Consider the following 14,184-nt stretch of genomic DNA (forward strand, 5'->3'; position numbering starts at 1 on the left):
GTAACGCCATGGTACACACGCGCGGCCAGTAACGCCATGGTACACACGCGTGGCCAGTAACGCCATGGTACACACGCGTGGCCAGTAACGCTATGGTACACACGCGCGGCTAGTAACGCTATGGTACACACGCGCGGCTAGTAACGCTATGGTACACACGCGCGGCCAGTAACGCCATGGTACACACGCGCGTCTAGTAACGCTACGGCACACACGCGCGGCTAGTAACGCTATGGTACACACGCGCGGCTAGTAACGCTATGGTACACACGCGCGGCTAGTAACGCCATGGTACACACGCGCGGCTAGTAACGCTATGGTACACACGCGCGGCTAGTAACGTCTGGCGGCTTTTTTTGTAAGCAAAAAGTGTAAAAACGCTTATGGAAGAAGTTTGAAATATTCGCATTTTTCGGTCAAATGAATAAAAAACAATTGTTGTACAGTACAGTTAACAAATTAACATGTGCAGTACTTAACACAATAGTAACTTGCAAAGATTAAATATATCTAGTAATATATGTAATGAAAAGGTAAATTATAGACTTGCTCCGTGGTGAATATGTAAGAATATTTAATTCATTCCACTATACGAACACACTAACCAAGTTTCCTATGGCCTCTCTCCCCTACCCTGAAATACACTAATGCACTCTTAATTAACCACTGTTAAAACCATCCATTCGTTCAATATGGCCAAACCATATAAGTAAACTCCTCATTCCTTACAATCATTCCATGACACCTTCATTTTTTATTCTGTTCGCGTCACTCCATAAATACTTCTGAGACTCATTTTGTATAACTAAAATAATATATTAACTGAAAAATTATGGATAAAAAATTGATTTTATCTCGTCCTTACTCCTTTAAAAAGCATTATTACTATTAATAAAAATGATTCCGCATAGATTAATAAATTAACCGAATGTAAAATTTGATATTGCAAACAATGGATAGGCCTATGTGTTTTTTATCTGTACATTAATTGTTCTGTGCATCTGTTGGAGAGAGAGCTTAATATGGAAAGGAAGCACTTTATTGGGAGTAATTGTAAAGAACGTGTGAATGTACTGGAGAGGCAAGCCTGTGTGTGGGCCGCTCCACGCAACAACAGTCTTCTAAATCAAGTTATCATAAGAACCCACTCCAGGTTATCCCTTAACCTAAGGGGTTGTGGATATCTTAGATTATACAGATGAAAGATATATATATTACAATTATGTTTGTCGTATTCTTGTTATATTATCCAATATCCAAATAGTATAGTGACCTGACCTGACCTATGGACCTGTATTCAATGTATTCACACTTCTCGGAACCGCCAAAATTAGCCCATTGCAACTAGCCATGTTTTATAGGTTAGACTAGATCAGGGTAAATTATGGCGATGTTAAATTAAGCTAAGTTGCTTAACTGAAAACTGCTTAATTGAAAGCTAGTTCATGCTAGGTAAGGTGTCAACTATCAAATGATGATTACAGGGTTACTGTAAGTTGTTATAAATATTTCGATGTACAAACCCACTTTTAATAGTTATATCTACAGGTAAACGCCATCAATAACGTCACGTATACTGTACTTGCTAATGAAAAATATCAACCACAGTTAACATACACAATTACACCATTGCGTATGAACACCAATATTTTGCTTGCAAACAGACTCGTGTGGATATTGACATCGCGGCCCCTCTCCTGTGTTGTGCTCCATGCACATCTCAACAAAGAAATCGGGCTTGGCAACTACATAAATCATTAAACTGGCAAACCTTTATTCAAATCATTAAACTGGCCTTCCAACCTTTATTTTAAGAAAATAATAAAGTTTAATCACTCTAAAGAAAACTGGAAAACCCGCTACTTAGAATCCTATCCACACAAAACAACGAGAAAAAAAACAGGCTTACCAACCTGTCCACAGGATGTCAGCATGAAACAACACAGAAAACATAACAATAGAAAGATGTTAACATAATAAGTTACCATTAGCAGACCTAAAGATACGCATGCGTACCTGTTCACTCTTCACCCCCATGCGTCGCTCTATTGCGTAAATTAGCCAGATATTATGGTTTATACATTAATTATTTTAAACACTGCATGGCTCCCGGTACTGCATTAGATGTAACACTAAGTCTTAAGCTAAAGGGATGTTTACCTTTAATCACTTGGACATGCAGCTCTTGTGCATGCGGCCCAAGGGAAAGAATTGTGAGGAAAGAGACAGAGACAGGGAGGAGAGTAACAAACCGCTACAAACATTGCTTCCACTTAAATTAACCGGTGAAAGCACATTTGTATTCCACATCAACATTCCCTTACTTCCAGTACAAGACAAACGTGAGATTGACCAAGACACCGAAGTAATTTGAATAATTATGCAAATTACCCTGTAATACATTACTAAAACTTATGAGTTCCTAGAATATATAGCTAATGACAAATTACTTAAAATTTATATGATTAAATTTAGAAATACAGTACAGATGTAACCCGTCCTCGACTCGAGTCCATTACATCCAGCGATCGACCCCACAGACGCATTCATAAATTTTTACATGCTGTTCATTCAAAACGGGAAATTCTCAAATATAAATTAATATTATAATATATTAGCATATTGTGCATGCATAGGCATAGGTTAGGTGTTTAGGTTCGGTTGGCAATTATTTGTATTTGATGGTCAAACGATTGGCAGATGCAGTTTAATGCTGATAAATGTAAAGTTTTGAGGCTAGGTAATGATGATAGAGTTACAAGATACGAGCTAGATGGTGTTGAGAGTGCGAAGACGGATTGCGAAAGGGATCTGGGAGTTATGATTAGTAAGAATTCAAAACCAAAGGATCAATGCATGAATGTTCGTAATACGGCAAATAGGACACTGGGATTAATTAATCGAAGCGTTAGTAACAAGACACCTGGTGTTGTTCTTCAGCTATACAGTATCTTGCTCTGGTTAGGCCCCATTTAGATTATGCAGTTCAGTTTTGGTCGCCGTACTATAGAATGGATATAAATTCACTTAAACGTGTCCAGCGTAGGATGACTAAGTTAATTCCCCAAATTAGAAATCTTTCATATGAAGAAAGATTAACAAAGCTTAAATTGCATTCACTGGAAAGGCGAAGAGTTAGGGGTGACATGATAGAGGTTTACAAGTGGATGAATGGACATAACAAAGGGGATATTAATAGAGTATTAAAAGTATCAACACATGACAGAACACGAAACAATGGATATAAATTGGATAAGTTTAGATTTAGGAAAGACTTGGGTAAATACTGGTTCGGTAACATGGTTGTTGATTTGTGGAACCAATTACCGCGTAACATGGTGGAGGTGGGGTCCCTCGATTGTTGCAAGCACGAGGTGGACATGCATATGAGTGGGACTGGGTGGTTATAAATAGGAGCTGCCTGGTATTGGACAATAGGCCTTCTGCAGTTACCTTGTTCTTATGTAGTACGTGGGTGAAGCATTTACAGCGTTGTGGTTCGAACAAAATTCGTCAGTGAAGCACTTGTTCCGGAAGTGTTCGAACGTCAACAGATGTGAATCGTGTGTAAACTGTTTTTCATTCATAAACAGGGGGTTTGGCGGGTGCATGGATTTACTTTTGGGTCTTTGTTTGGAGGACGGGCTGACAGATGAAGCACAATATTGGGATCAACACCGTCTCGGTGGATCATAGAAAACGATCAGTTGTGCCCTATCAAGTAGCACCAGTTCTGTCTCTGAAGTATGAGCCAGCTTTATTTTAAGAATATATGTTCCAATGAAGAAAAAATCGGTTCTAATATTGAAACAAGAAGAAACTTCCCAGTCTCCGCCCCCAATTCCGTTTGTTTCCTTCAGATACATATATTATATTTGTGTGTATAGTTAGGTCTAGATTAGGTAAGATTCGGTGTGGTGGTTCTGTTGGCAATTATTTGTATTTACAGTACGAGGGTCGAACATTTATAGAGGGGCGCTGGGAATACAGGAAGCGAGTGAAGCACGAATCCAAGAAACAATAAGTCCAATACACTAGACACCTCCAGCAGCAACAATCAAATAATTTATTGTGGCAAGTAAAGACCCACTGAAGCAAACAAACCATGGAACGTCCAAACATATGGACCAACGTGAGCGTAATAGAAGCACAGAGCTGTGACTTCTTAACATACAATACGTGGTTTACCGATATTCAATTGTTTGGTCTATAAGTAGTTTGTGCTCGTCACCAGCAGACCCTCCTAGTCATAACTCAGCTGGTCTGAAAACTTCAGCCATACTCCAGTACATTTCTGAAATTTTATATTATGAAGTTAAGATTCGTGGACCTCTGATGTTCACACCGTGTTCTCTAATTGAGCTTATTCTATATTTCTTACCATCTTTCTGACTCCGGTATGTTGAAACTTTTTTGACCAAACTGGTGCTCAACTGAAGAAAGAACAGAGCAAAGTGACCAATCTATCCATCACTGAAGAAACAAGATGTTAAGCTTGGATATACAAGAACCAGGTAGTGCCCCACTCAAGCAAGAAGTTAATTGTGACCTCTTACACGCTTATGCAAAGACCAGCCGAGAAGAGTGGTGGGGGGGGGGGGGGTAAAGCTCCACGTCTCCGCCATAAAAAGTCAACAAAGACCCCTCACAATCCTATTCCAGCAATATTCTTAACAAAATAAAAAATCCTGTCCCCGAGGTCGTCTTATCCTTGCGGCGCTGAACACAGAAGTACTACAAAGCCAACGAAGGAGGTAAGACGTGAATACATATCACTTAGCTGAAAATTGTAGGACAAAAATAAAGCACGCACATGTCCCTTTCTGGCCAAGACCAAAAGGGCTTCCGACCTCCCTTCCCCTCTCCCTCTCTTTGTTCTCTTACGAAGAAACCAGAAGGGCCTCAAACACCTCCGACATTAAAGACCAAAAGCAGGCCATAAGAGCCTCGTGAATAAAGTCGAAAGCGGCACGCAAGACCCCTTTAAAGTAAAGACCAGAAATGGCTTCTAGAGGGGAAGAGATGGGGTCTGTTTCCCTTTCTAAAAGAAAGGGAATATTCTCTCTGGCGAAGGGAAAAACATCACCACATCTTCTTTGATGTATACGACTCCCTTTCTATTCTTTCCCCTCGTAAAAAACTTCTCCCCTCTCTCGCTCCCTCTTTCAAGCTAAAAAGACAAAAAATAGAGATAGTGCTAGCAGGCCGCAACTTGAGAGGGGAGAAGGATCACCTGCTAGCCGGAGGATAGACATCAACTCAACTGAAACCATTCAACTTCCTCAACTTCCCCATGCTGGAGATGGGTAAAAAATGTAGCCTCTACCAACTCAACACACATCTTTCACTACCATCCAACAATTATGGTGGTGCTGTAGACAATGGTGGTAGTGGTGGTGGAGCAGGGGTGGCATAGGCACAATCAGAGAACACTGTATAAACATCAGAGGTCCACGGTTGTTCAACATTCCTCACAGCGAGCATAAGAAATATTACCGAACCGTGGACATCTTCAAGAGAAAACTAGATAGTTTTCTTCAAGAAGTGCCGGACCAACCAGGCTGTGGTGGGTATGATGGCCGCTCCAAGCAACAGCCTGGTGGACCAAACTCTCCTCACAAATCAAGCCTGGCCTCGGGCCGGGCTTGGGGAGTAGAAGAACTCCCAGAACCCCATCAACCAGGTAACAATGGTGGTGGTGGTGGTGGCGGTGTAGACAATGGTGGTGGTGGTGGTGGTGGTGCTGCTGCTCCTGCTGCAGACAATGGTGGTGGTGGTGCTGCTGCTCCTGCTGCAGACAATGGTGGTGTTGCTGTTGCTGCAGACAATGGTGGTGGTGGTGGTGCTGCAAACAATGGTGGTGGTGGTGGTGGTGCTGCAGACAATGGTGGTGGTGCTGCAGACAATGGTGGTGGTGGTGGTGCTGCAGACAATGGTGGGTGGTGGTGCTCGTGCAGACAATGGTGGATGGTGGTAGTGGTGCTGCTGCTGCAGACAATGGTGGTGTTGCTGTTGCTGCAGACAATGGTGGTGGTGGTGGTGCTGCTGCAGACAATGGTGGTGGTGGTGGTGGTGGTGCTGCAGACAATGGTGGTGGTGGTGATGCAATAAATGGGCCACAATGATTTTAGTGGCGCTCCTCCCTCTCTGCTCACTACCACCACTGGCGCGAGTGAAGTTGGGACCACGCACGGGATCCAATTTCGGGACGCTGGGATCAAATTGGTCTTGGTTACCGTGCCCTACCCCCCCCCCCTCCCCTTGTTCCATCGTTGCCATGACAACTACGTCTGATCGATGCACCGTCGTCGTCCTTCCCAACTTTCCACGCGAAGTTATCAAAATTATGAGTTCCTGGGAGGCGAGAGAACATGGTCTTACTGCGGGGAAAAGCCACAACCCCAGCCTGAAGTGCCTACAAGCGCCGTTTATTAGTCTAGATAATAAGGGAAGAGGAGACGTGAACACCGCGTGGATGAGCAGGCATCGTAGGGCCAAATCCAACATCACGCATGAAACAGCATTACGTTCTTTGGGAAAGCAATGTTGAGCTTGTGGGATCTCCCCGCGCTCAGAAATATTAAAGATTAGGGCTGCCGTAAAAGTAATGTTAGCAATTTGGGAAGTTCAGGCAGGCCTTATTAGTTTCCCTGCGTTGGGATTGGCTCCCGCCTCTTGCTCCCTCGCACGCCATTGGCTGGTAGAGAACCCAGGCCCCGCCTTCACAAGGCTGCCATTGGACAGAATTCCCATTACGAGGTTGCCCATTATTTTTCAGCCCTTATTGAACATGTCCACGTTTTATCCAGGAAGAAAATATTGCTATAAAAAACTGCTGAATTATCCAGGTTAGAAAATATCAGTTGCATATTTTGGTTAGCCTTAGACGAATACAAGGCTACCAAAACAACCACACATGCTTCTTTTCCTGTCACGCAGTATATCCTTACTGCATGAAGATAGATTAAGCAGTTTATTCGCCATCCAAGTTGAAGACTGATGGTAGAGGAAGGCAGCGACTCGCGCGAGCTTCGCCCGAGGTGGGCTGACTCTAGAAATGGATGACTTTTTACCCTAAAAGGGTGGTAGACATCTGGGAGTCGGTCCCAACCCCGCAAGAATCAATAAGTCACCCAGAGCAGACATTTGTCTGTCGGGGAATCCAACGCCTGCATATATATGTACGTCGGGAGTTTAGCACTTCGTGTGGGCGCATCCAGGGATTGTTTGCCAAGGCCGGAGGGAATGCGCGGGCTGTCTATGGGATTTTTGTAGTCTACGCACGTGTTTCAGCGGTCTAGGTTGTCGGGTGCGTGACTCTGGGTGTGTTTGTGCGTGTCAGGTGTATGTGTGCGCGCGCGTGTGGGACCGTAGCTCGGTAATACAGGCCGTATTTCCTTTCCTTCGGGAGGAACAAGGTCACCTGCGGCGCCGCTGATCAATAGCTCGCCCCGAGGTTAACCACCAGGACCTCCTGCACCCGTACCCACAGACCAGGACCCAAACCCCGGGCCCGCAGCCCATGTAAACTCCATGAAGTGATTTTTGTTCGCCTCCCTCATGCACAACCTTTTTTCTGGACGACTTCGCCGCCCCCGAGTCGATGCCAGTGACCTTGACCTCTCCGAAAATAGATAAGTTTGCTGACCTCGAAGTTTATTGTTTGAACTCGATAATTATTTTATTGATCATTTCAGACGCCACCCAGGACCAACAGTTCAGGACCAACAGTTCAGGATCAACAGTTCAGGATCAACAGTTCAGGACCAACAGTCCAGGACCCGCCACCCAGGACCAACAGTCCAGGACCCGCCACCCAGGACCAACAGTCCAGGACCCGCCACCCAGGACCAACAGTCCAGGACCCGCCACCCAGGACCAACAGTCCAGGACCCCCCACCCAGGACCAACAGTCCAAGACCCCCCACCCAGGACCAACAGTCCAAGACCCCCCACCCAGGACCAACAGTCCAGGACCCCCCACCCAGGACCAACAGTCCAGGACCCGCCACCCAGGACCAACAGTTCAGGATCAACAGTTCAGGACCAACAGTCCAGGACCCGCCACCCAGGACCAACAGTCCAGGACCCGCCACCCAGGACCAACAGTCCAGGACCCGCCACCCAGGACCAACAGTCCAGGACCCGCCACCCAGGACCAACAGTCCAGGACCCGCCACCCAGGACCAACAGTCCAGGACCCCCCACCCAGGACCAACAGTCCAGGACCCCCCACCCAGGACCAACAGTCCAGGACCCCCCACCCAGGACCAACAGTCCAGGACCCCCCACCCAGGACCAACAGTCCAGGACCCGCCACCCAGGACCAACAGTCCAGGACCCGCCACCCAGGACCAACAGTCCAGGACCCCCCACCCAGGACCAACAGTCCAGGACCCCCCACCCAGGACCAACAGTCCAGGACCCCCCACCCAGGACCAACAGTCCAGGACCCCCCACCCAGGACCAACAGTCCAGGACTCCCCACCCAGGACCAACAGTCCAGGACCCCCCACCCAGGACCAACAGTCCAGGACCCCCCACCCAGGACCAACAGTCCAGGACCCCCCACCCAGGACCAACAGTCCAGGACCCCCCACCCAGGACCAACAGTCCAGGACCCCCCACCCAGGACCAACAGTCCAGGACCCCCCACCCAGGACCAACAGTCCAGGACCCGCCACCCAGGACCAACAGTCCAGGACCCGCCACCCAGGACCAACAGTCCAGGACCCCCCACCCAGGACCAACAGTCCAGGACCCCCCACCCAGGACCAACAGTCCAGGACCCGCCACCCAGGACCAACAGTCCAAGACCCCCCACCCAGGACCAACAGTCCAGGACCCGCCACCCAGGACCAACAGTCCAGGACCCGCCACCCAGGACCAACAGTCCAGGACCCGTCACCCAGGACCCCCCACCCAGGACCCGCCACCCAGGACCCGCCACCCAGGACCAACAGTCCAGGACCCGCCACCCAGGACCAACAGTCCAGGACCCGTCACCCAGGACCCCGGCACTCAACTAATATACCTTGCCGCACCATCTCCCTTTACTTAAGACATTTGGGTTTGATTACCTTACGACCTTGTTCCAATCTAAACAATCTGTCAGTATTTAACCCGCCGTCAATCAATTAAGCGCCAGCCACTCAGGTCAACGACGGCATAACTGGGTTCGTTCTAGGTGGATAAAATTACGTAAATTATAAATGACAGAGCAGAGAGTGGATGTTACAGCAGAGACCGAGAAGTGATACACAAGACCACGTGAATGACGCACATGGTGTGGAAACGCTGCAAACCGTACACAAGTGACGCAAGCCGTACAGAAGTGACGCAAACCGTACAAAAGTGACGCAAGCCGTACAGAAGTGACGCAAGCCGTACAGAAGTGACGCAAGCCGTACACAAGTGACGCAAACCGTACACAAGTGACGCAAACCGTACACAAGTGACGCAAACCGTACACAAGTGACGCAAGCCGTACACAAGTGACGCAAACTGTACACAAGTGACGCAAACCGTACACAAGTGACGCAAACCGTACACAAGTGACGCAAACCGTACACAAGTGACGCAAACCGGACGTGAGCGACGCAAGTGGTGTAGTGACAAACGCCACCCTGTACGCGTATCCGTGGCAAGCCATCGAGCGTGCTTGTGCATTGGAATTACGAGACATGAGCTCTGGCTTGATGAATTACAGTGACGCGCAGTGACGCGCTCGTAAGGTGTACTGAGCTCACACGCACTCATCTGATCCACGAGAAGCCTTCCCGCTCTCTTCAATTCCAGGCCCCTGTACTCGCCTAAATGTGCTTGAGCTAGGCTCCTAGCCCTGCCTTTCGAATGTTCTTAGATTAACGCAATAACTCGTTTCTCACGCTCTTATGGTATTTGCGTTTACTGACAGCTCTAACATTGAAAAAGTTCTTGCTGGTGTGTCTGACTCATCTTTCCGTTTCGTTTCCCTCCATGACCCCTCGTTCTGCTATTCCTAACTTTGAGCAACGCTCCTTTGTCCAGTGTGTCACTTTCCTTCAGACGTACGTTACGTCTCCCCGATACTTTTCCCAGTTGTAATAATAGAGGAGAGGTCGCGGGTTTGACCCCTGCGGTATAGGGCCTCCTGGAGTTGAGGGCAGAGGTATATGGTTCTATAGGTGGTTGTTGTTGTTGTTGTTGTTGAAGATTAAGCCACCACATGGGCATGAATAGCCCGTAGGTGGTAAATGTTTGGAGTGAATGTGATCTTTGGTCGTGTAACGTCTTCAAGTGTCTCTGGGTCTCGGGGGCTTCCCCAATTGATTCATTGATGAAGATTAAGCCACCCACGAGGTGGCAGGTTCTACAGTGTTCCTTCAGTGTTTACACAGTGCCAAGTGACGTCAAGTACTCGAGGCTGGGAGAAGTTGGCCAGTTCGGCCTGAGGTTAGAGGTTAGAGGTAAGGTTAGCATGGTGTTCAACCTCGAGTCCAGGAAGTATAGTTGACAGCTGATTATAGACAGCAACAGTGTCCACGAGTCATTAATCTGTCAAACCTTTATGGGTGTGTGAACGACATCTCCCAGGCACTGGCACTCCCGTCCATGGGAACACAGTAGGCCTTATCTTCCCCATGGTCCTCGATCTAGCAGGTGACAAATTTATGTAGGAGCTTTGGGGCAGACTCTCCAGTCAAAATGCAAGATATGCTCCCCCACTTAGAGAACACCCGTTCATTGTCAGACCACAACCAAGTATCAGTGTGGTTGTGTCCAAATGCTCCAATCAAGAGGCAGAACCAGTCTTTTCTATTGGTTGGATAAGGTAGGTTTAGTTGTTCTGGCCCTGCAATAGGTTCCTCAGTGGCGCCAAGGGGCATGGTTTCACGAGACACTAGTCAGATAGTGGAGTACGTAGTTAAGTGTGATCCTGGCACTAGTTGCATAAGGGAGTCAATCTCACAAGTCAAGCCTGGCCTCGGGCCGGGCTTGGGGAGTAGAAGAACTCCCAGAACCCCATCAACCAGGAGTGATTTTTTTCAGGGGGAACAGGCATCATCAAAACAGCCTGGGATTACTGCAGGTCATGTCAAGTAATTGCTTTCCTTGTGTTCTTACACCTTGAATGTTGCCATCTCCATTGCCAGTAGGGTTATTTTCTAGTTAGGAGACGATTACATAAATAAACTTACTGTTAATTGTACTTCCTTGAGTATCAGTGGAACCCATGTTTCACTGATCATGCCTATATGAATCATGTTCATATATGCTCTTATGTTTGTCAGTTAAATGTAGTATTTTTCCTTGTAAACTGATGTAAATATGATCTTTATATTGTATACTATTTAACAAAGAAAAAAGTTATGCATATGCTGGTATCATATTTATGCAAGTCTTATGTTTTAGACAAGGGGTTAAGCTAACTTTTAAGCCTTCTCTTTTTTTTCTAACGCTTTCATTTCGTATTGTTCAATGCAGCTTCTTTCTCTGGCCTCAAATCTAATTGACAGGATGGAATGTTAGTACTGGATTAAGAAAGGTCAAAGAATATTTACTACTCCCACCTTTGACATATGTAAGTGGAACTTTGGTAATTATCTTGCAGATATCTTGGTTTAAGTTGAATAGCCATTTATCAGACCATCCCTGAAATTATCAAGGACATCTTGCATATCTTAACAGTTAAGTTCTCCTTTATTGCATCCTCTACAGACATTGAAATGAATGCATTGTTTCCTTTGGTTTGGTGTTAGGTTAAGTAACCCTCCATCAACCTGTAGAGGATTACTAAGGCCATGGTAATTCCTTATTAGCAAATATACTTTAGTTTTGCACTATGCTCAAGAGTAAAGTATTAAAAATGATAAGAGGCCTTACTTCAGATAAAACGATTAAATAAACTGATGCTGAAAATAACCCGTTTACATTTTCTATTACTAGGTCATTTCCTTTAATCTTTGCAGCGCGCACTAACTTAAAGCAGTCACTTCCCAATGCACAAATAGAATATTTTGAATCAATTTTGCGAGCTTCTTTTTAACTTTGTTAAACATGTTAGAAATTCAACAAATATTGAAAATTGTCACATGTTCCCGTGAATATACAGCTTTCATATAAGTGTGAAATTAGTAAAGATCCTGAAATTTAATAAAAGGGTTACCCATTACTTTTAAGTTTTCTTTCTTATAGAATTCAGGGCCAACAAATAAATATGGTCAACTAAAGAAAAACTCCAAAATTGCGACAGACCTCAATATTTAGCATAAATAATTTCAAATGCATCTTGTCCACATGCTCAAAATTGTAATTAATAACTTATTAAAAATAAACGTCGTTACTATACACTAGATAATAATAGCCAGAGAGATGTCAAATGCTATTAATTTTAGAGATCTACAGCAGAACCCAATTTATAAATTTTCATTGTGAAAAACAGCAATTGACATAAGCCGTGGTGACCTTGGGTGTACCCTTTATTAGTCAATTGAAATCAGCCGCAGTCTACGAGTTATAGATATCCGTAATTGGGAGCGGGGGCCATCTTTACGGTGTAAAAGACCTACCGATCTTGTGTCCACTGTCTATATTCTCATAATGACATGCTTGTCTCCCGTTCCGTCCTTGCTTTCATTACCACCTAAAACCCTTCAGGGTACCATATTTACATTTGAATCAATGTATGGAGTATGCTCCTTATTCACTCTCTAGTCTACATCATTTCATTTATTTACTACGTAGTCCAAAGAAGTTATTGTATTTCTTACGTCCGGAGCTCATTCTGGTACTTAGTTTCAACTATATTTCCTTGATTGAGTCCCTTCCATGCCACAGACAACGCTGTTAAGTATGAAATACGTAGCCCACTGCATGGAGCCTACAAAAATTTAGAAGTCATATACATAGTCATTATTGATTATTCTAAACTACCTGCAAAAAATCACAAAAAGACTGAATGATGTTCAGTGTTACCAAGCTGAAGAGAGGCGGTCAAGCTAAACGAAAATGCCCACCTGGTATACATCTACCAAAGTCAGAACCACCTGATAAGTGCTAAAACAGAGATGCCTAGACAGATCGACAAATATACAACACGAATACTACAGCAATCAATCTAATTGTTTCATCCACGTTATCAATCCCAGTTCACATGAAAATGCTTCCAAAACTCCTTCAGCCAGTGTACAATAACAATAAAAGTAATAATAAAAACTACTAAAAAAAATGGGTATAAATGTTAGGTACAAAATATACATTTCTGGATTGCGTCCTGCAAATGTTTATCATTTTACAAAAATTAAAAGGAAATGTATATGACAAATAAGCGACTAAGATGTTATATTTATTTTTACATCATTTTTATTATTTTTTATTTTTTATTTTTTTTTTGAGATATATACAAGAGTTGTTACATTCATGTACAGCCACTAGTACGCGTAGCGTTTCGGGCAGGTCCCTGGAATACGATCCCCTGCCGCGAAGAATCGTTTTTTCATCCAAGTACACATTTTACTGTTGCGTTAAACAGAGGCTACAGTTAAGGAATTGCGCCCAGTAAATCCTCCCCGGCCAGGATACGAACCCATGACATAGCGCTCGCGGAACGCCAGGCGAGTGTCTTACCACTACACCACGGAGACTGTTGATATGTATTTGTATTAATTTGTATTAATGAATGGAAAATTTCAATTTAATTACAACAATGCAAGAAGAGGTATTGAGCATCCTGCCGACCATACATCAAGCAGTAAACATACCTCCATGCCAACTATGTCTGACTACTATTTGAACACCTGCTGATCACACGGGTTATTTATAAACTGTACGTCCACCAGTCAACCTTACGAACAAACACAAACCGTACAACCATCCGCCAAGGGCACGGTTATCCACCTGGCCTGATGACCTTCCGAGAAGGTCATTAGTTCAGCTCATTAGGACAGTTCACCATTAGCCCATAAGGCTAATGGTGAACTGTCTGGTCATTCTCCAGCCCCTCCCCCTCTCCCAGCCCCCAGTCAATAGTGCGACCGTCCCACCAACCGTACAATCATCCATCAACCAAATTACCATCCTCCTATTAACCAACTTCATTTATGGATGATAAGCGCGTAGCAACCTGTTCCGCGGCAACTACCAAATTGACATTGACTTACAAACATACCACAAGGGCGTACTGGTCACTGCCCCTCCCCATCT

General features: G+C 45.0%; 2 protein-coding genes across 2 annotated transcripts in view; one reads left to right on the forward strand and one right to left on the reverse strand.

Moving 5' to 3' along the window:
- The window catches only part of LOC138354543 (uncharacterized), a 77,666-nt gene extending 68,605 nt beyond the window's left edge, over positions 1 to 9,061 (forward strand). Inside the window, exon 2 of the mRNA XM_069308906.1 lies at positions 7,698 to 9,061. Within this exon, the coding sequence (XP_069165007.1) occupies positions 7,698 to 9,061 (1,364 nt within the window). The remainder of the gene's footprint in view (positions 1 to 7,697) is intronic.
- LOC123769472 (uncharacterized) overlaps positions 1 to 14,184 on the reverse strand; it is a 385,122-nt gene that overhangs the window by 301,423 nt on the left and 69,515 nt on the right.

This window comes from Procambarus clarkii, chromosome 63 (genome assembly GCF_040958095.1).
Source record: "Procambarus clarkii isolate CNS0578487 chromosome 63, FALCON_Pclarkii_2.0, whole genome shotgun sequence".
Classification (NCBI taxonomy): domain Eukaryota; kingdom Metazoa; phylum Arthropoda; class Malacostraca; order Decapoda; family Cambaridae; genus Procambarus; species Procambarus clarkii.